At 40.4% G+C, this 23154-nt stretch overlaps 1 protein-coding gene across 4 annotated transcripts; it reads left to right on the top strand.

Annotated features, from left to right (window-relative positions):
• Positions 1 to 86: 86 nt before the first annotated feature.
• On the top strand, positions 87 to 17307 carry LOC100578984 (protein charlatan). 4 transcript variants are annotated; one of them, XM_026440672.1, is made up of 8 exons: positions 87 to 222; positions 6841 to 6998; positions 7604 to 7789; positions 9677 to 9981; positions 10725 to 11365; positions 11744 to 12055; positions 13417 to 13521; positions 14854 to 17307. In XM_026440672.1, exons 2-8 carry the CDS (start codon positions 6899 to 6901, stop codon positions 15791 to 15793), a joined length of 2589 nt encoding a protein of 862 aa, XP_026296457.1. In that variant the 5' UTR covers positions 87 to 222; positions 6841 to 6898; the 3' UTR covers positions 15794 to 17307. The 4 variants fall into 4 exon arrangements, with proteins under 4 accessions (XP_026296457.1, XP_026296456.1, XP_026296458.1 ...); XM_026440671.1 differs by lacking the exon at positions 87 to 222 and adding an exon at positions 659 to 1371; XM_026440673.1 differs by lacking the exon at positions 87 to 222 and adding an exon at positions 659 to 1379.
• The last annotated feature ends 5847 nt before the right edge of the window (positions 17308 to 23154 follow it).

Genomic DNA, 23154 nt, shown 5'->3' with positions numbered 1-23154 from the left:
ATTGGGTTCCCTCACCCCACTCCCACCACCCACACGCCGCTGGCTCCCAACCCACCCGCACCACCCACTTCTGTCCGCCTGCCACCCCGCCTGCCCACCCACTCGCCACCCGACTGCCGTCGAGGAAACAACCTGCAACCGAACCAGCACAACGTTTCCTCGAACAACGAATTTTCATCGAGGCACGTCCCGAGTTCTCGTCACACCGCCGACAAAACCCAAGTGAGTATTCTCGTGCACGCACAGTATATCTTCAACCTCGGTGTCTTCATCTTTTTTCTCTTTCTTCTTCTTCTTCTTCTTCGTCTTCCTCCTCTCCTTCTCCTTCTTCTTCTTCTTCTTCTTCGTCGTTCTCCTACTCGATGAACTCGTTCGCGCGCGCTTCAATTTTTCCCTTGCACACGGGACCCCCCCATTCCGCGTCTTTCTCTCCTCCTTCCGTTCCCGTCCTTCTTTCTTCCGCTCGTTCCACTCTCAACGAACGACCAATAACCACGGGATCCCGATCTTCCGCAAGCATTTCTCCTCCGTTTTTTTTTTCCCTTTCCCCCCCGTCCAGAATTTTTTTCCTCCTCGATGCGCCCTCGATTCTATTCCGCGTTACGCGATTATACAGTATTCGTGCCACGAATAAATCGAATCGAAACGAATGGACGGAACCCGAGAAGCGACGACGACGACGACGACGACGACGACGACGATCGATCGAAGAGCAAGAGTGACGACAGAGTGACGTGAGGAGCGTGACGCGAATAGAGCCGCCGAACGTGAGGAGGGAACGTGTGTGTGTGCGTGTCGTGTGTGCATCGCGAGACAAAGTTGTACGGTTATACATGGTCGCCGAGAAGACAGCGTCCTCGCGCAGCCAGCTCGAAAAACTTTGTTCCGAGTGCGTATATATTCCAACTCCGCGCCAGGGGGACGAGGGAACGCGCGTACGACGCTGGCTCGCGCGCGAGTGGATCGTGCTAGTCTCGCGTCACGGTGCACGGTACGCGTACGAGTGAACCGAGAAGAGAATGCATCGCGTGTGCGTGTCCCGCTCGCGCTACGTCCGACCACGTCGATTCCTCCTCGCGTGTGTCCCGTCTATGCGCGCCTCCACGATGGCGCACGATCGTGCAACATCAGAGATCGAACCGACGTCCCCGCAACGTTCTCGCAACAACGAAGGCCAGAAGAGCGGTGATCCAACAGGCAGCAATCCCTCGATTACGATCGAAATTCAGCTACGCGTCGGTTACGTGTCTCGTCGCGGCTACTGTGTCTTCCAAAGTGCTATACAGACGCCGCTGTGTATATTTATAAATCGCTGTGTGCGCCCGTATGTACGCGCGCATGCATGGAGGAGTGGCGCGCTCGCCGTCCTTGGTTAGTCGGTAATAATTTCCGGATGAATTTGAATGGCACACTGCGCGCGCCTTCTCTACCCCCACCACTCCTTCTTCTCTCCCCCACCACCTCCCAATGCCCCTCCACCGTTTCACGCTATCTCGATCTCGCTCCGTACTCCTACTCCCCGACGTTGCTTCTCTCCCTCTCTTCCTCTCTCTCTCTCTCGCTCATCACCTTTTCCTCTTCTTTCTTTTCTTCTACTCTGCCCGTTCCCTCGAACGTTCATCGTTGTGTGTATCCTACAGAGAACTCTCTACCCACCCGCATCTCTCTCCCCACCAAGCTTAGGTTTTCTTCGGAGACAGTGGTGCTCAACCGGCGCAGAGACTCGAACATGAGGCTAGACAAGGCACCCTCGCCATCTGTCGCCTCCGGGACGTGTCCTCGATCGCTCCGGAGGGGAATATTGATTTATTCGTCGCCGGTTTAACCCCTTCCACGCCGCGAGAACGTTCTAACACGCCACCACCCCTGTGCGAGCACTGAAACCTGGTGTGTGTGTGTGTGTGCGCTTCGTACCAACGAGGATGTATGGATGTACGAGTGGGTAACCTCGGCTAGGGTTCGCCAGAGGTGCACCCCGTCTTTCTCCCTCCTCCTTTGCTCGTTTCTCTTCCTCTCTCTCGCTCCCCCTTCGAGTTTTCCGCTCGGCTCGATCAATACACGGGTCAGCCTTCTTCTTCTTCTTCTTCTTCTTCTTCTTCTTCTTCTTCTTCCTCATTCCGGTCATCCCCGACTGAAAAGTTTGCGTTACGTCGCCGCCAGGATCGAAATCGATCGATCTCTCGTCGAGAGGGTGGGGGATCGATTGACGGTCGACCGTCTCCCACCCCGGAGTCGATCGGTTAGCTAACGAGCCGCGTTACGCGTTGCTCACGGATTGATTTCGTTCCCTTCTGGAATGTGTTGCTTCTCTAAAAGCTACAATACTCTCTGGACGGTGGGTAATTTATTCGCGCTTCGAAGGGGGTGGGACGATTTATCGGGTTAACGGTCTTTGGTTAATGATCGGAACAACTCTTTCCAATTGTTTGGAGTATATATATATATATATATATATATATATATATATATATATACATATGCGTGGATATTAAAAGAAACAATTTCTTTTAACAGTCGATGTACAATTTTGAAATGAAATATCTTTTTCTAATTTTTAAAAATGGTTTCGAAAAATTTCTTTATTCTTCGTTGATAATTCGGAATAGAATTTAGAATATTGGAAGATACGATCGAAAGATAAAAGTAATCTTTTTTTTTTTTACCGATCGATTTCTCTCATCGATCGGTAAAAGTACAACTACTCTTAATCAGTCGAGTGCGCTTAAATAGACATCGGTAAATCGGTAAGGAGGATAACGTTGAAAGTTTGGAGCAGTAGGTGGTAAGTAGTCGTTCTAGCTGTTTACATTTGGGGAGGAGAAGAGGTCTGTTGAACGTTGGCTAAGAACAGTTTTGCTTTCGATAAACCATGTGGCCGATGGTTTTTACCTTCCCTCGGGCGTCTGTCGGATCGAGACTTTTCTGTTTCAAAGTATTTACGCTCCTGTGGGAATCTCAGCCGTGGTCGTGCCGTTACAGAAAAGGGGTTTGAATAAGATTTGAGGAGGAGTTGCTCGTGACATCCTTGGTTTCATCGAGCACAATGGGACTCGTCTCGATGAAGAACTGCTCGTCTTTATGCTCGATTGCTTTCAAGCGATCCCTTCCAACGATCGACCTTCCCCTTGTGCTTGAAGGGTGGCAAATAGAATTGGCATCAATCGATCGTGCTTTATCTAATTACGTCCCGCTCTTTTCCGCCAGTGACCGGGTAATCGCGTAATTAATATCGACCGATTCTTTGGGAATACTTGGAAAATTCGTTACCACTTTCGTTATCTTCCTTCCTTCTGTATAAAATTTAATAAAATTTTCAACCCTTCTATACTCTTCCTATTTCTTTTCAAGTCTCGAGTTTCCCTCCTCTTCAATTTTTCGTCATTTTGCAAAGAATCGTTATCCTTCGAAGAGGTTGGACCAAAAATTTGAGCGGAAAACGTGTTTCCTTTCGAACTGAAGAGATGTCGTCCCTGTCGCGTGGATGGAAACGAAGATTTTCGCTTCTGTTCCAACTCTAAGTGAAAATCAATATCCTCTTTTTCGAGTCAACCTTCTAAATTGTGACACTGCTTCAAAGGCGAAAGATTTCCCGGTTCATGAATATTTAACAACCGGTAACACGGAGTCGGATTTTTCAACCCCTCCTCGAGTCGGGAAGAAGAGTTTAAGACTGCTCACGCTTGAACGAATTGTAAAGTGGTCTTAACTTCGATCCAGTTTCTCGAGATCCTCGAAACGCGTTCGCGATTGCTCCTCGTTCCTCCTCCATCTATTCCGATTCCTTCCCAAAGGAATGTACCGATACAACGAAATATGCCGAGTTGCTCTCCAATGTTCTTCAAAACCTCTCGAGGATTCCTTTGGAAATTGACATTCAGGGAGGAAAAGGGAAAAAAAAAAGAAGGAAAGAGGAATATTAAAAATTCTTTTGTACAATGAAATTGAATTTTTCTCCGCAATTCTTTGAAAATTGACAAACATCGAGTTCCTTCCTCTTTTTGATATTCGAAAAACGGACAGAAGAAGGAATTAAAAAAAATTCATAGAGAAAGTAGCTTCTCTATCTATCTTTCCTTAAAATTCCAAAACAGTTTAATAGCTTTCCAGGAGATGATAATCATTTTCTAACGTCCCTTTAATACTTCATCTTCCTTAAAAACTGTTCAAACGAAAAAAGAAAAAAGCAATTTTCAAAGAATTGCCTTCATAATTATCCTTTATCCAAAAAAAGAAAATTCCCATTTCAAAATACAGAGCGGAATTCATCTCTGGGAAGAGATTCTGCAAAAAGTAAAGCATAGAAGAAGCGCGCATAATAATTATCCCGTATCTTCACGCTTGATTTCTAAGTGGGTCTAATTGAAAATCCGTGACGACGATCGCCGCTTCTAAACGGGCTGTAACAACCTCAATTCTAATTCCATCTCCACCTCCGGGGAGAGAACTCGTTAACGCTTCCGATACGGAGTTCCGCATTGCCACCGGGTTCCTGTCATCGTGCTGGAACACCAGCCACGATTTCCTGCCGCGCATTAACCCTGTATTTACGTTCGAACGCGGCCAGAATGTCTTTCACTGGAATTGCTATTGTCTCGTTTGCTTTCAACCGACGATCCGCCCATCGTTTCGATGGGTTTACAGTTTGGTATACATTACTAGACTTGGCAGAATTTTCATTTCTCCAAGGATAAACGTACGCCATTTATCATTGTTCATTTCTTCATCCCCGTGTTTCCTAATTTTATCTTCGATCTTATCTTCCACGAAATGGCGGAAATAATCCTCTTCAATTGTTCTTTTTATTTTGTCATCTCAGAAGATGATTTTTAATATCGAGGAAAATATTTTCTTCAAATTTATTGGAAAGGATTATTAAAAGATTGATCCTGAAGTTTATGAATCGTGGACACGGCTTCTTATTCGAATAACTGATGAAAAATTGTCAAAGCTTCATAATAATCTATAACAAATAAGAAAACAAAAGATAAATTAAAAAAATTTCATAATTTATTTTTTAGCGAATTTTTCTGAACGAATCTTTACAAATTTTACAAAGTTTTAAGGTCTTTTAATGATCAGGAATTCTATTTTTCTTTGATAAAAATTTGGAAAACGAATTCACGAAATTATGAAACAAATTTTGGCAAATCTGAATGCTTTGGTTAGAAACTTGTTGCAAAAGAAAGTGCATCAGAATGAAATATCATTCATCGTAACATCGTATTATTGTTAATCGCATAACCTGATGCAAAGCATTTTTCTACGTGATTTAAGTACCAATCACGTCGGTGTTCCATTTGTTTGTTTCGGTGTTCCACGATGTTTTCCGATAGAATGAATCGATTTTTCAGATGCACCAAGATAGAAAGTAGCTTTGCAACAAGATGTTTTTTAATCGCTTTGCAGCTGAATGTATACAAGATAAGAAGAAGGGGATCGAAGTAGATTTTCTATAAAAAAAAAAAAAAAAAAAGAGAAAAAAAAAGAAAAAATGTGTCGCGTGAATTTACCTCGATGTAGAAATTGTTCTGTAACTTTGTTGCTGCAACTTTTTCTTTTTCTTTTTTTTAAATTTTCTATCTTTTGCATTCTTTCAAATAAGAAGATAAATACTTCGTTTATCGATTAAAAAAATTATATTGGTAAAAAATATTCAGCGAAGAATAATTTTTGGATTTAATTGTGCGATAAAAATAAAAAATTGTTCGTTTTTTTTATTTGCTGCTTTGATTTTAAACAAAGAGAAAGAATGTTTAAAAATGGATGTCCGAAATATTCGATCATTGAATATCGTATCTTCACTTTTTACCATTTTTTTTTTCGAATTTTTTTGAAAAATTGAATACCGATGAGAAACGATATTTCATACGTCATCCTCGAACACTTCCATAAATCCACTGAGCAAATCGATGATACGTCTCCACTTAGCATGAAGAACGACTCTATTCAAACTCTATTTACCAACCAGTTTACACGGTAAAGCACTCCATTCACGAACCGATATTTTCAATGGAAATTCCAAATTTTTCCTTTTACCTTTGTTTTCTCTCTCAACAATTATAAAAACCCTCCATTTTTATTTTTTGCATATGGAAATATCTTCCTGCAAACGATATATTATTTGAATAAAAATTAAAAATCGTATTGAAAATAATTCTTACTTCGTTTCTAATTTTCTTTAATGGGCAAGTAGGCACGTGAAAAAAGTGAAATCTCATTTAAAACGAATTTGAAACGAATATCAGTGTTCGAAATTTTTCCAGTGTGCGAAATAAAAGAATCATGGAAATATTTCAATTTGTAGCCTTGAAAATGACTCACGGCTGCGTACACGAAACGTTTTTCCCTCGCAGAAAAACACGTGTTAAAATATTTGTCCCAAATTGTCCCCGTCCTTCTTATCCCTCAAACACGCTGGAATACCTCCATCGTTTATGCAAATGGGCCACTTAAGCCGGCCAGCGTAAAGTTAAGTCGCATGGATTAAGGGAAGCGCCTCGACAAGATTTAATTAAGCTTCGATGAGCCAATTAGACCCCGTCGTCGTCGAACCACCCTTCGTGAAACGATTCTGAAAGAAAAAAAAAAAAGAAAGAGAAAAGAAAATAAAAGGAAGAACCCTCCCCCTCCCTCTCTCCCAACCCCTCATAAACGAGCGGAAAAGAAAGAGAGTGGAAGGAAAGGAATAACGGTGGTTGAAAGTTGACCTGTTGTTGTCGAGGAGCGCGGGGAAAGGGAGTGAAAATGTTCCCTCTGAAAAGGAAGGGAGAAATGCATTTTTCGTCCGTGATTATTAGCTACAATCCGACTTATTTCCCGCCGCCTCATTTCGGTTCCCAGGTAGACGTGGGTTTATTCTTCCGAGGATAGTGGGTGACCGACGAGGGCTCGGAAGAAGATGGAGGGTAGCGGTACGGGAATTAGCAGGCTCGACTGCTACGAGGATATGTTTAAAGAGATAACCAGGAAATTGTACGGCGAGGATCCTGATCACAGAAGTGAGTGAATTAATTTGCAATGAAACGTTTATTTCTTTTTCTTTTTTCTTTTTTTTTTTTTTTTGTAACAAAGGAAAGAAGAGCTGTCCAAATTGATCATAAAGTATATATATATATATATCTATATCAAAAGATAATCATCGACAAATCGGATAGAAAAATGAATAAATTCTTATATCCGTCTCTCTTTCTTTTTTGCACGAATATTTCGTGAAACATGGATTGAAGCAACGTAAATTATTTACTTGCCTTTTTTCGAAACCATTTTCAATGATGGTTAAAAATTTAAAGAAAAAAATAGAACATCTTGTACGTAAAAGTTTAATTCACGTTTTATACGCGTTATTACTGCAGTTGAAAGCTAATACACGAACCAAGTAATTACGAAGTATGAATATTAACCAGACTGTGATAAATAATTTCTACACCACTTTAAACGATATAATGATGCTCTTTCTGCCTCCCGTAACGAAACATTATTTTATATATATATATATACACGTGTAAGAGCAATGGCATTCGTGTGGAAAACACGCTCGCCATGGTATATACATGAAAATGAAATTTCACGGTGGAACGAAACTTAGCTAGTTCGTTTATTTTAGCCTCGAGCGTTCAGAACGAGTTTGAAACTTCCGTTTCGTACAAGACCGAGGAGGACACCGGAAACGGGACCGATGGTAGCGATGACGGAAACTGGACCTGCGAGGAGGAACCTTTGAAAGGAACCGATGGAAGCCGTATTGCTGCTTATCACGCTGGAAAAGCAACATGGAGATGTTATGAATGCGGTTCGTATCGTATTTATCTTTACGATTTTCTATCCATCGACTCGAGTCGATTTTTAACCATTTTTTGAATTTTTTTGATTTTTATCTTATATGTGAATTTAAAAAAGAAAGAAAAATCGACGCGTTATTCAAATTCTTGGGAAATTTACTGGGCTGTTTTTTGAAAAAATCTTGGTTACGTTTTGTAAAAGAAATGGTTGGCCGTTATAACGAATATAAATACAAATATTCTTTTACAATGTTTACTTGAATTATTTTAATCGAAATAGATTTAGTCACCTTGCCATTATTTATATTTTTTCGATTCCATTTTGATTATTTTAAATATAATTAAAATCGACACGACACGATCGTCCGTTTTTCCATGTTTACAGTTAAACGTCGTTCGTCGAACTCGTCTCGGGAAACAAAAAAAGTTAAGTCATTTTGTTTATATAAATATATATAACGTACGAATTTTTTGTTACGTTATATAAAATTTGTCGAAACCGCTTTGAATTTATCATCGTCCCCGATAAAACTGTTTCCGTTCAAATTTCTTTGAATTTTGTTTTCGTCGAGTCATGTAAGGAAAAAAATCTTGGTCACGTGTGATTATGGATCGTTGAAACAAATTTTAAATAATAATAATATAAAATATAGTAATAATTTTAAAAAATTTAATAAGTAAATACCGTTACACTGGAAAAAAACAATTAAACACGAAAAACAGTTATCTAAATAGTTCCTTGTTAAAATTTGTCTTTTCGAACAAAAGAAGTAGCTTTTATTACCCTCGAAGCGTTTTCCCGGTAATTTTCAAGCTTTTATTACCTTCTTGAGCCATGCAAATGCAAATTTTCGCGTGAAATAATACCTCTCCAATACTTTCTACTACCTTTTCCCGTCCTTGCGTGCAGACATGCCCCGTCCCTAATATCCTTAAGCTCGTTCATTATCGGCTTTGTGTCCACCGAGTGTCACGTTTGACGACGATATCGAGGGATCGTCCTATGTTTCCACGCGAATTTCATTAGCTCAAGGAGAGCCGCCAACGTTTTGCACCGATATCGTCGTGTATCAATTTATGTACAATCCATCCGAAAATTAATATCTGTAATAAAGATTTCGTCATCCCTTTGCCTCATCATTTTTTTTTTTTATATTAATTTTAAGATTAAAATTTTGTATTCATTTTAATTATTCCTTGTCGATTTCTATGATTTTGGTACACGTATATATCGCGTAGGAGAAAATTTTTGACAACTTTCTCTTTTGCCTATCATTAATTTTCGATATATAATACTACATGGATGGATTTTCGTTCACATGCTTGCAGTTCCAAGCTTGCGACCATCCATTTATTTAATTGTTCCTAGAAACTCCGTCCAGACGAGCAAAATCCAAAATTTATTAAATCAAAATTATTTCAACTCTAATCTGCCGATCTTGAAAAATATGAAATATAAAATTTCTTCGAAATTTGTTAATAAAAAATCGAAATTATATATCAACAATGGACAGATGGCTCGAATTTTTTAAAAAAGTTCTTCAATTTTTCCATTTATTTCCGAAGGATTATATTATTCAAATTGATTGACAGTTTTGCGACATTTGTTGAAACGTCTAGCGTTTCCGACTTAGTGCGTTTAACAAAGTGACAATCCGTGGAAGCAATAAACATCTAGGTAGGGTAGCTGGCGGGAGGGGGAGGAGAAGGGCGGAGGAGGAAGGGTGGGGGGGTCGTCACAGGTACACAGCGTTAGCAAAAGTAATACCGTAAGTACTGTAAATGTATTGTACTTTTGGCCAGGTCAGGGGGATCTTTTTCCCCCACCCCCATCCCCATCTCTCCCCATAAATTTTCAGGCTTTTGTGAAAATTGACGAATAGCATTTGACGAAACAGGAGACGTGATGGGCGGTGGACCTCGCGACGTTGCAGAACATTTCATGGAACTTCATTCGTCGAGGATCCTTGCTGACGAAAGGACCAGACACCACTCGCCACGGAAGGACTATTTGCAGACAGAGTTGAAAGTTGAAGACGTGATATCATATTTGGAAAGGTTGCGAGAAAGGGCGGAAAGGAGCGCGCCTCCGTCGAGAAGAACTCAAGAAACGCAGACTGTGCCCGCAGCTTTGCTACCGGTACCTTCCACCTTCCTGTTACAAGAGTTGCCATCGGCTCCTGCACCTCAACATTTGCACCAGGTAAATCTCATTCCATCTTCGACCAGATAGATGTATGCTTCGTGGAGTGAATATCGTTATTCTTAATTTTCGCGAAATTATTTTTATCATTTAAACGAAAGAAGAAGTATTTAAAAAGAACGTGATTATTTTCGTGAAATATTGTGGAAATTATATTGGGAAAAAAAAAAAAAAAAAAAAGAAACTGATAGATTGCGCTTTTACTTTTTTTTTATTTTCTTCATTTCTTTCATATCGTGTACGTGTGCTTATTTTCATATTGTAAATTTGTGCTTTATATATACATATATATATATATCGTATCGCCTCGCTAGTGATACATTTCATTCATTTCTCAACAAATTAAATCATCAATCCATCAAATTGCAAGTGATATTTATAAATAGCGAGCCAGATTTCTTTTTAATCATAATAACTTCCAATTTTAACATTTTATTTTCGTAAAAAAATTTTGACGCCAGTCAATCCACTCGAGTCAACATCGCTTGGAATTATTTTCCAGCCCTGATCCAGTCCACTTTCGACTCGCGTCTCGTCTAATCAATCCTTCGTCGTCCTTCCTTTCCCTCCAAACGATTCCACTCAACCGTCCCCTTTCTGTTTCAACCTGAAGCAGAAAAACTACTAGTATTGTTAGAAAATAATCCAAGATAAAGAGAACCTTCGTTTCCCAAACTTTTCGAAAGAAGTGAAGACTAGAAAAAGAAAAAAAAAAAATCCAAAAAATCATCATCGCTTCACAGAACGCTACAACAATGCCATCGTCAGCGTCAGTATCGGCGAGCGGAAAGCGTTACACGTGTCCGTATTGCCCTTACGGAACCGATCGCCGTGATCTCTACACCAGACACGAGAACATCCACCGCGAGGAGAAGCCGTTCCACTGCTACATATGTTACAAACCGTTCAATCGCGCCGATCACGTGAAGAAGCATTTCCTGAGGATGCATCGGGAGCACGGATACGAGTTATCCAGGATACGTAGACCGGCGGGATCGACGGCGCCCAAGCCTCTTCAACAGGAGTCCGGAACAGGGAGCGGCGCGAGCACGAGCGCGAACGGGCAACAGCCGCAGCCTCAGCCGCAGCCACAGCCTCAGCCGCAGCCTCAGCCTCAGCCGCAGCCACAGCCGCAGCCGCAGCCGCAGCCGCAGCACGCGACTTATTCAGGGTTCAGTAACAGCAAGAGTTACCAGTTGCAGCCGAGTTCTGCAGCTAGCACGGCTGCAGTCGCGGCGATTTACCAGGGGACGTCGATGCCTGCGCCAGGTATCATGCAACCGGACGCCGCGAGTTGCAGCGCAACAGGGAGGAGGGTGCAGAACGGGGGCTGTAACAGCAAAAGCCATCTCAAGGGAGGCTCGAAAGGAGCCCAGGAACGGAGGTGAGCGAATTAACTGTGCTGAAGTAGAATTAGAAACGATGAGAGTAAAATTTAAGTTAAGGGAGATATATTTCTATAGATAAGTTGGAATGGATTGGAAAATTAGATAGGATAATAATGTATTATATTCAAAAATCAAGTGAAGAGAAAAAATTATTTGTTTCTGAATTTTTGGGACTAAGTGCAAGTAGAAAATGTGATTCGAATTTGCGTAGATGCGTGAAATCTGTCGATGATTTTTATATATATATATTTTTTCTTTTTTAACGGGCAATTTTTAAGGAGCGTATATGTTGTATTTGAAAAATTTAATTTGGAAAAGTTTAATTTGGAATCGTTGTTGGGATGGAGTCGGTTAATACGGTTACAAATTTTCAGGTACACCTGCTGCTATTGTTCTTGGAGTGGCGTAGACAACTGGTGCCTTAAACGGCACTTGAACACGCATCTGAAACCGTTCGCGTGCACCTTGTGCGAGTACAAGGCCGCACGCGCCGAGCGTCTAGCCACCCACGTGTTGAAGGTGCACAACAGACGACAATGCTCAAGATGCTCGTTCCTTGGCGAAGATGCGGCACAACTTCAGATGCACCAGCTGCATGTGCACCGTGTCAGCAGTGCCAACGCACCCGCGACGTCCTCGGCACAAACTGCCCCACCACCGACCAATCGTCATCAGCAACCTTTACAGTAAGGATCTTGTTAATTTATTAATCTCATGGATTCCTCTTTCTTTCAAAACAAAAATTCCACAGGAATTGTAGAGCGGTAATCACCTGTCTAAAAAAGTTGTCCGTCAAACGTTAAAAAAATTGAATCGAACGAAAAATTTCGCACACGTCAGTTTCTTTAAAAGTCAGATATTGTCCTTAAGACTCGTCGAGTAATTTATATAAATTTTCAATGAAAAAACTTCCCTTTAATTTTCACCTTCTCTTTCTAATAAAACCCGTGTAAAATGCGCGTTTCTCACTCAGTTAAACAATTTGAACGCAATTGTTCCAAGCGCGGAGAACCAATTCAAACAACGCCCTGTCCAACGAGTTCGTTCCTTTTTTTTTTTTCATCTTCCGATTCATTTCATTCCAATTGGCTTGCACAAACCGTGTCGAGCGAAACTCGAGCAGCAACCCGCTTAACTTCGGAAAATTCGGCCAACAACTCTCGCGCAACATTTTTCTTCACGCTCCGTTAACCGAGGAAAGGAGAGAATGAGAGAGCTTTCCACCCCAGAGTGAAAATTCGGACGAATTCGAGGGGATTCGCGCGCGTTTAGAACCGCGACGGTTCAGGACAGGCGAGAATCGTGCGGCAATCGGGAAAATTCATTAAATACGATTTAATTGGGAGTCGATCGGACGCGATTAATCCACCACGCTCCCGTTTTTACTTTCTCGCCCGGGGCCAAACAAGTGTGTAACGAGCGGATTTAAATTTCCCTCGCTCCTCCCTTGTTATACCCTCCCGCTCGTTAACCACGTCTTTGAGCCCCACGTTGACCGCATCGCCGAATTTCGAAGGGAAACTTCGAACGCGTTTACCAATTAATCCCATCGTCGATCCATTCGTCGAAGGGAACAGGAATTTTGTTTATCGCCGCGTGTTTACCGATCGAAAACCATTTGTAGATACCCGTTACAAAGCAAATATTTGTTGTTAACAATTTCTCCTCTCCTCTTCATCATTTATTATTTATTATGTTATCATACGCGATCTTGTAATCTGCGAGGAATTGGATATTACGGAAAATTAGGAGTGAAAGGGTTAAAATTTCCCTGTCTCTTCTTCACCATTTTTCTTCAAACAAATGGTATTATGATTTTAATCAATAAAATCTTCTAATAAAATCTTGATATTATCGTGATATTCTTTTCTAGAATAGTGTGAATAGTCAATCGAATTCGATCCAACTTTTTCTTTTTTTTCTTCATTATATCATTCTTCACACAGACGAAATATTCTTTTTCCTTCGTTCATTCGAGATAATATCCCTATAGAGGGATAATAAACCACGAGGCTGGATGATTTATCGTTAATTATCGAATTTACAGTCCCGCGGGAGGAGGTCGACCACCACCTGGTCCGCCAGTTTTTCCAGCCCCAGCACCGGCCATAGCACCTGCTACCACCGTGATACCACCGACAACGATACTCGGGTAAGCACATCCGTTGACCTCGTCGTTCCCATGCTCTCCTATTAGCTGTATTTATTCATTTTTTTTTCCCCCTCTCCCTTTCTCCTCTACAAAATGTGAATCGCACAATTGCGCACGGCAACGAACGCTAATTTAACGCTAAATTAGCATTTCGTTTGCTCGTTTGTTCCCCGGACGACAAATTGAACACGATTTTGATGTTTTATCGAGGATCCAGGTATATATATATTCAAGATATTTTATATAATATTCCATTATTATTTCGTATACTTTAGATCCTCGAACGAAAATGTAAGAGTTCGATTTCCATTGCGAGGAACAATTTGAAGATCGATTCAAGTTGATCAAATTTCCTTGAAAAATGTTTTTTTTTTTTTTTTGCCACGATTTCTCGCACAATGGACAATCAATGTTTCGTTTATACATTTGATTTTTCACCATTAGCCCCTTCCCCTCCCCGAGGTCACGAGAAATTATCCAAGGAAGTCGAATTGTTAGCGCCGCTTTATTATTTATGCTCTTAAGTTGCGAGTGCGATTCCTGCGCTTGCTTGTTTTATTTTTATTTTTATTTTTATTTATTTATTTTTCTCTATTTTTTTTAAACTCCAGCATTTCTACACACCATTGTACACACGATCGATGATCGACGTTGTTCGGCGGCAGGTTGTTGTGCGTACATAACTTTGTTATGTACAAAAAAAAAAAAAAGAAAAAAAGACGGAGGGCGACGACGTTGAACCGATCCTTTCTCTCCTCTCAAATTATTCTCGCCCTCCCATCGAAGGGGGAGGGTGGAGACAAAAAGGAGACAAAATTGTTGGGAAACAGGAAGAAAAGAGATGGATCGAAACGAGATTTGCAACCTGCCGTTCCGACACCGCTCTCTCTCTCTCTCTCTCTCTCTCCCCCTCCACCTCTCCGCTTTATATTACGTTGCAGCGTCATTTTTTTGTTCCAACGTTTTCTTTTTTTTTCTCGATTCTCGTTCGCGCCGTGTGCACGCTTCGTTTGTTTGCTTTCGGTGTCGCCAGGACCACGTGTGTGCACGCTCCTGCGCTTCACTTCCAGTTTGTCTCTGTTTCTTCTCTCTCGTTGTCACTTGTTTCTTCTCTCTCTCTCTATCTATCTCTCTTTCTCTCTCTTACTCTCTTATTCTTTTTCTTCTTGAAATCGAAAAGAAAAGAAAAGAAAAGAAAAGAAAAAGATAGAAAGAAAAAAAAAAAAGAGTAAACGTCGTCTCGTCGTCTCGTCGCACGGTCGACGAGCGCTCGTTCGTTGGTAGAAAAATGACGCGAACGTAACTTATGGAACAGTGCCGCGGTGGTTGCAGCCACGAGATGGTAAACTCCCCTGCAACTGCAGCGACAATGGCGTACCCGACCTTGGAGGAGGAGGAGGAGGAGAGGCGGTCGAGCGGTGACGGGCACGGCAACGACCACGACGACGAGCAACGTCGTCGCCATCGTCACGCCGACGCCAACAACGACGACGCCAACCAACACGTCGATCATCGCCATCGTACCGAGATCGAACGCGAGAGCCACGGCTCGTCGCCTCGACCCGTTTCCGCGTCGTCGTGCCCCGTCGAGCAACAACGCGACGTTGTACACGACGACGACGAACCGTGCACCGATCGTACCGATCACCACAACCATCAACACCACCACCACCACCTCACTTCCACTATACTTAATCGTGATTTTGCGCACAGTTACCGAGCCGTACCCGAAGAGTGCAAGAGTGCACCCTCCCAATCGAGCGGGGCCACAACGTCCTTCGATTGCGTTTCATCGGTCGAGAGCACCGAGAGGAAGCCGAACGCGAGGCAGAGGCCCAGGAAGCAGAGTCAACCAAGAAAGGTAACGTGGAACCAAGACTTCCTGGACGACGATTCCTTCGAAGAATTGGGCGGAGGGGCGGAGGAACAACACCACGACGTTACGAAGGAAGAAGAAACGAGCCCCGACGACGAGTCGGCCAAGTCGGCCGAGAAACAGCTCGACGAGATGAAGGAACGTTACCGGCTTCAACTGACCAAACGAAATCTGCTGAAATGCCGGCTCTGCCCCGACGACGCCCCTGCCAGAGGGGCTGTCTGCCAACCTTACCACACCAAGGCTTCCCTCACTCTCCACAAGTTGTGGAGACACGAGAAACGCAAGAGGGCCCTGAATCCGACCATCGAGGACCACCCCTCGTCCCAGGTGTCATCCTCAATCACGTTGAAGGCGACGGTATTCACCAACCCTGAATACGTGTACAACAGATAACAGTTGGCCACGAGAGGGATAGACCTGAGGATGGATCTCGAAACGCATTGGTTCTAGATCGAGGGACCCTTTCATACGAGTGGGGGGGTGGGAGTACGTTTTTGGTTCCAAGTGTGATCAATCTCGCGATTAAACGTCTCTGTAACGATAAAATTTATACGTGATTTCGCGAGAATCGCGAGTATTGATCCGATAGCGACGATTTCTTTTACTTGGAACGACGTGAAGAAGATGTTCCAAGGGCTGGTCGCAACGAGTCTGAACACCAACGCGAGAATTGCTAGGACAAATTTTTTTATTATTTCGGGTGTTTCGTCGTTTCAAAGATTTTTTTTTCCAAAGAATCGTTGCGACCAACTCTTGCCATTAACATCGATCCAGTGCCTTTCGACATCCAACTTCTGATTAATTCAGGGTATGTAAATCGAGGTTCTCGATATTAGTTAAACCGTCGCCCCCTCATCGAAGGACTGAAAAATGGGGCGAAACGAGATAAATTGTTCGTTCTTTGGGAGTTTCGGTGTTCCTAGAAATTTGTAGAATATTGGACCACATTCGCCGAAATGTTGACTAGAATATTGGACCACGTTGGAGTAAGAGAGAAAAAAAAGAAAAAAAAGAAAAAGAAAGATAAAAGAACGAAAGAAAGAAAAGCGAAAAAACTTTTCTCATAGTCAACGAAAACAATTTTAGATAGAAAAAAAATTGAATCAACAAGTGATTAAATGGACAGCAGGTAGGGACAGAATTTTTTGATTACGAAAAAAAAAGAAAGAGGACGAGAGGAGATGACTTTACAAAAAAATTGGAAGCGAGAAAGAGCATTAGCGTTATATTCGTATAAGAAGCTGATGTAAGATCTTGACTCGAGTTTTGATAATTCACTCGTGATTCGAACATTCCTCCTCGAGAAATAAATTTTGAAACCATATTTTCACCTGACCGATAAATCGTATAAATTTAAAAAGTCAACGAAAAGAAAGAAGAAAAATAAAGAAATAAAAGAATGAAGCTGAAAATGGAAAAAAAAAAACGAAAAAACAAGAAAACGATATTAATGTTTGACGATCGTCTCCAATTAATGTCTTGTACGTTTGTCCATCGTCCGTCTTTGCAATTAAGTAATACATAATTAACTCCCAATTTTTCGATTGATATGGACATTGTAAATGTATGTTAGAAATTTTTTAAAGGGATTATTGCAAAGAACCGAAAAAAGAAATAACTAGAGATTGAACCACGTGATCCGCGAAATTGATTGAGTGGCCGAGAGACGAATATGATTTTTATATAAGAAATATTTGTATAAAATTAATATCTTGTTTATGTTATTATATGAAATATATTATATCTATTGTATTTAAAAAAAGGACGTGATAAGCCAGGATAAATGTAGATTTCCAGAGAACATCGCTTCGTTCTCTGGAAATTACAATTTTAGCACGATCCTTTTTTTCTGTCATACGCTCTTTTATTCATGCATAAACGAATAAATTTCATTTCATTAATTATTATATTTTTTTTTTCTTTTTAGATATTTTAACTCATTTCCTTTTCAAATTAAATGTTCCTTTTTAATTATTACAATCGTAATTTTTAATTACGATACAATTTTTCCCTTTGATTAACTAATCAATGTATATATATATATATTAATATAATATATTAAATATATTATATTAATAATATAATTAAATAATATAATTAATATAATATAATATAATATAATTAAGTTAATATAATTAATTTTATATTATTGAATTTCTTAAAAGATATTTTTTGTGAAAGAATTTCTAATGAAAAAGTTATAACCGTGAATAAAATAAAATAAAAATATGTTGAAATCACGAGTGTATTTTCAATCTTATGTTTTTTTTAACATGTATATTTCCAAGTATCATATATATATATAAGTAATACATTTATCGTTTCACATTGAATTCTTAATAAAAAAAAATAAAATAAAAGAAAGAAAAAGAATATGTACGTATCGAACGTTGATATCTTTATCATTCCGTTTGTGATTTCTCGATAAAAATTTAGTTTTAATTTTGGCCGCTACTTATGTTGCTATCTCCTTCCATACTCGGTCGGTAACATTGCACATTGATTGAAAGTGGTAAAAAGAGGTTATGTAACTCCCAAATTCCTATACGATCAAAATAAAAAAAAGAAAAATATTACAAAAATCTATCTGATCTAAAGCCAAGTCGATTCCATCGATTTATTTATTTCTACTTATTACAATCGAATGTTCCAATTTAGAGCAAAATTTTATTCTCTTGAAACAAGAATTCGTCAGTTTGATCTTCGAGTAGTTCAAATAACACTTCGCGTTATTTCGCGTCTCTCGAAAAAAGATTGAAGAGAGCACGCAACGTTGGTCGATAATTGGATGAAACGCGAAACCGCACCGACTTGGCTCTTTCCTATCGAATAACATTACCTTCGAGTCAACTGCTTTGACACACCATCGATTTCACGTTGACAATTTCGAACGAGGAAAATGTGCTCAAACTCGAGCTTACTACGCGCAAGAAACGTCTGAACTTTCATTGACTCGTTAACCAGCGAGTCGAGAGTATGAAATTTTGATCCGCAATTCGTTCAAAAGAAAAAAGAAAACAAAATTGAATCGAACAGTTCTCCTTTTCGAATTCCGATAATAAAAAAAATTACGCGCGAATATTCTGACAAAGCTCGTCCCAAAAAAATTCCAACTATTATTTCGAAATTCGAGTTATAACGATAAATAACGAAGAAAAAAGAAAAAAATGAGAGATGTTTTTGGAAAACAGAAACGAACAGTATCAGTAGTTTATTCTAGCCGGGTACACGCATATATTTGCATGCTCTGCCACTTTTATCAGGTCGAAATTTTAAACCACGCATCCCTCCCACCACTTCTCGCGAAACGTTCAAAAATTGCGGTTTTGCAATTTTACCCTTCAGGCGTGAGTTGTACATTTAAATGGGTCCAAAGTTTCTTTCAATTGCAAATTCGCAGAAAAAAGCGAATTTTGAAACGCGAATGTTAAAAAAGAAGAGAGAGAAAATCGAAAAATATGTAATAAAGTGCCAGGAGAACGCGTATAAAACGCGTTAAAAATGAAAAGGAATTTTCTGAAGAATGGATACCGACCATACCGATATAAAAATCGATAAAACCGATTTTCTTTTATCAAAGAAACTTTTTCGTTATATATATCCCATTTCCGGTTTCTACACCACGTTATCAAACAGTTCAGATTATAAACGCTTTACGAACGTTTTTTTCGATGAATTCAGAGTCCGAAAGTTCATTAGATACCGATCAATTTACGGAAAATATCACCGGAACGAAAAAAAGAACGAAGGGGTCGAGAGCGCGGGCTCGAAGCGGAAGTGCAACGTCCAAGACGGATTGCGATCAATTTGATAATCCACAGAGCGAAATTGTCACCGTGAAACAGGTTAGAACGAACAAAACGAAATGGGGAGGAGGGAAAAAAAGAAAAGAAAACAGAAAAAGAAACAGACGAAGCGAGACAAAAAAACAAAAAGAACAACGTCATGTGAACAGTCGCTTGGATCGCGGCTTGCACGTGCCCGCGATTCGCGGGTTATTAAGTTAAAATTTCGATGCAAATGAGCGATATATGACGTCGTTATAATTTCGAACCGGGTGACGCTCTGCAATTCGACTGCTTTGTATTTCTAATGGAGGTGATGTATGGTCGATGCGTGCAATATAATACATCGTGCACAATGGTGAAAGCTGGTGGAATCGAAATTCGATATTTTCCTTTTTTTTTTTCGAGTTTTCCTTATTTAATTGCATGCAATTCCACACATCGCATAATTGGCGCATATTAATCTGTTGAATTATCATTGTTGCAAAATTACAATTGACCTCTCCCGCTCCAATTCCATTCCACGATCAATTTGTCCATCCTTTCAATTGTCGGTCTTAATTAACACTCTCGATTTTGCTCGTTTCGTTTGTTAGTATGCATAGTGCAACTATTATATTCTTCGATCGATATTATAATTTTAGAGCAAACTTTCACAAAATTTCACGAAAATAACACCGCGATAATAATAAGTTTCACATAAACAACTCTCGATAATTTTCGAGAGTTTTATCCTCGAATATATATATCCGCAGTACAGCGATTTGTTTAAAATGGCGGTCGATTACGTATCGGAAACTCGTTCGTCCCGAACAATCGGATTCTCAATCGGAATTTTTCGAAAATCCTTTCGAGGATAAAGTCGATCTTTATGCGAAAATTTGGATAACGGAAGTTGGCTGGCAGCGCGGGATGTGTTGTCGGGCGCGGTTCCTAACTTTCGAAGCGGAAACGCGCACATGCGGATACAGCGAATGTCGAGATTTGTGCCTCGATTCCTTGTGCATCGATAAGCGGATAAAAGAAATCAAGAATATTCCAACGGCATCCCACCCGGATACGGGTTACAACTGATGGAGTCTGTCGTCCTGAAAGGATCTCATCTTTCCACCGTTTTTATTTCACGCGGATCTCTCGGTCGGAATTTCAAGCAATTCCTCGATCTTCCAGATCGAAGAAGAAAATATTCCGACCAACCTTTCCTCGTCCCGTATTCACTCCGATCTTTCACATTTCTTTTCTTTATTAATACACGCGCCTTTCCTCCTCCTCCTCCTCCTATGATCGCGTAGAAATGAATTTCTACCAGGCCGAGTAAATGTAATAATATTTCCTCGAACGAATCTTAAAAAAAAAAAAAAAAAAAAAAGGTAAGACTCTGATGAAATATCCGATAAAAATTTCTATCGCCCGTGAACGTAGATGCAAAGTGTTTTACACGTATAATAATCGATCCTTTTCATATTTCTCATTATTGAATTAATTATTGTATAAGCAAAAATCCCTCTTCAACTTTTGAATTCGTGCTTCTAATCACGATTGGCCAATTTCTTTCCCTCGAGGCGTTAAATATCGGGGTGGAAAAATCCTCAGGAAGGAAGGAAGGAAGGAAGTGTTTCGCAGTGTTAAAGGCATTTTTTAATATCCGGTCGCAGCGAGCAAGCGTGACTATGACGCTCGTATATATCAGTTTATAGCGGCACTTGAGCTGGGCGAGCGCGCGTGAAGTGGCCACGTATACACGTTGCGCGGATATATACGCGTGTATATGTATATATGTATATATGTATTCCGACGAAAAAAAGCACGTGCGCAGGCCAACAACTTTCTCATCATTACGCATCCCGCGCGTTAACGCATGAATATTCATATTCGCGCGTATATACATTTCCCAACTTTTTTATATTCCTTCCTTTCTTCCTTTCTTTCCTTTTTCCCCCCTCTCCGTTTAATTCCTTAACCGGTCTCGAAAGCGAGAAGCCACGGTAAAATTTATATTTCGTCGGCAGCGCACGAATGATGAATGCAATTACTTTTTTCTTTCTTTTTTTTTTTTTTGCACCTTTCCACCCTTGGACGCGCATCCACCATTTCGCGTCGCCGCCACCTTTTCAAGGGGAGGGGGATCCCGTTTTATTTGTATCTCGTTCGGAGAAACCTCGAAAACCTCGTATTTTTAGCGTTTTAATTAAATACGGTCAATCCGCCCGCTATAATTTCGCCGATTCCTTTTACGAGTCCGTGAATTAATCATTTCAATTGTTTTTCTTTGAATCCGCTTCGAATCGTCCCCTCCAAATGTTTTCAATTGCGATTACCGTCTCCGATCTTTCTATTCTCGTTTCTCTTTTTTTATAGAATTTCGATTAGTCGGATAATCGTGATTCTTCGCGATAATACGTGGTTTGTGATTATTTTTCGTGGTGTATAAGTGTATATATATATATATTCAGATCACAATTACGTTTCTCTATGCCGGCGAATATTCGTATGAAACACGAATCCATTCGCGAATACACGTTATATACGTAAACGTTGCAGCAACTCGACCATTGAATGCGTTTTACACGCCGGTTAAACCGGATGGAGGGGAGGGGGTTAAGGGATACCCGGTTATTCTGATCGTTTCCGTTTCGGGGAGGCGTTAAAACAACGTCGCGACGGTTCAATTTAAATAGCGAAAATACCCGGCTACCATTTTTCCGCCCCTCCATAAATGCGAACGAGAGGGAAAAATTTGAATTTGATGGCGACTCTTAACACCACTCGTAATAGGGAGCCACTTTTATGCTCTTTATCTTCCTACTTTGAGAGAATAGGAGGAATATCTCGTTTAACTTTTTTTTTAAAGAATTGCGAGAAAATTTCAAGATGAAAATTGGAAAAATTGGAAATTCTTAATCTTTCTGATATAAATTTTCAACGTGGCAGTTGTTTATTCGCGAATTTTTAATTTTAAAAGAAAAAAAAAAGGAGGAGGGATAATAATACTCTCCAATGCAACTCGCCCAGTGTGTCGCATTATGCATACGGCCAGCATTAACTTCGTTATTCAATTCAAAGCGTTTCCCTTCCCTCCGCTGAATAACGTATTACGGTTTAAGAAAATTGTGCCCCAGGATATCCTCCTTGCGGATAAAAGTTTAAGGAGGAATATAGGCCCGTTCGTAGAAGCGAGCTCGCCGAAAAATTTGTACGTATTTATTATATAGAGCATTGCGCGGCATTGCATTAGCATAAACTTAACAAGTTGGCCTCCATTTGTTTTCGCCTTAATGCGAAAGCTTCTCGTCATCACCCTCCTTTTTGCGTTTCTCGCATTCCAACCGATATTGAATACAGTTCCACGATTTGTTCTCCGCTATTTGCTTTCAAATTTGAAAAATGAAATTTTTTTCCATGGGATGGAAAGAGAAGGAAGCAAGTTTGAAGCAAGTTTGATCAATTTCGCGAGACGATTCTTTTTGGATAGATCTTTAATGTGACTCAATTGATCTTTGATATTTTAACTTGTCTTCTTGTTTATACTAATTTTAATTAATTTTCAAGATTTCCAGAATTTAATTACTATCAATCGTGTTGAATTTTTCATTAGGAACAGTTTAATATCCTCCACAATTAATTTCTCCAAGATGATTTTACGCAACGACAACTTTTCTTTACCAATGTTAATATTATTATTATCTTTAAACGTTTCGCCTCATCCAAATCTCTCAAAACTTTTGAAATCATTGTCGAAGCCTTCAAACATCTTTCATCCTACGAGTCCTTCCTTCTTACTTCCTTCCCCCCGAAAATAACGATGCTCCAGACTTTGCCGATCCTTTAGCCTCGAAATGAACGATCGGCGCGAGAAAGCTGCTCGAGTGTCGTTCGAGTTTCGGGGTTAATACGTCGGGACACGACAATGTTGCGGGGTCGGCGAACCCCGCGACACGCGAACCGATCTTCTACGGTTTCTCTTGCCAA

The sequence above is a fragment of the Apis mellifera genome, linkage group LG5 (assembly GCF_003254395.2).
Source record: "Apis mellifera strain DH4 linkage group LG5, Amel_HAv3.1, whole genome shotgun sequence".
NCBI classification, from domain to species: Eukaryota; Metazoa; Arthropoda; class Insecta; order Hymenoptera; family Apidae; genus Apis; species Apis mellifera.
The sequence above is the reverse complement of the archived record's forward strand: the minus strand, read 5'-3'. Positions and strand labels throughout refer to the sequence as shown.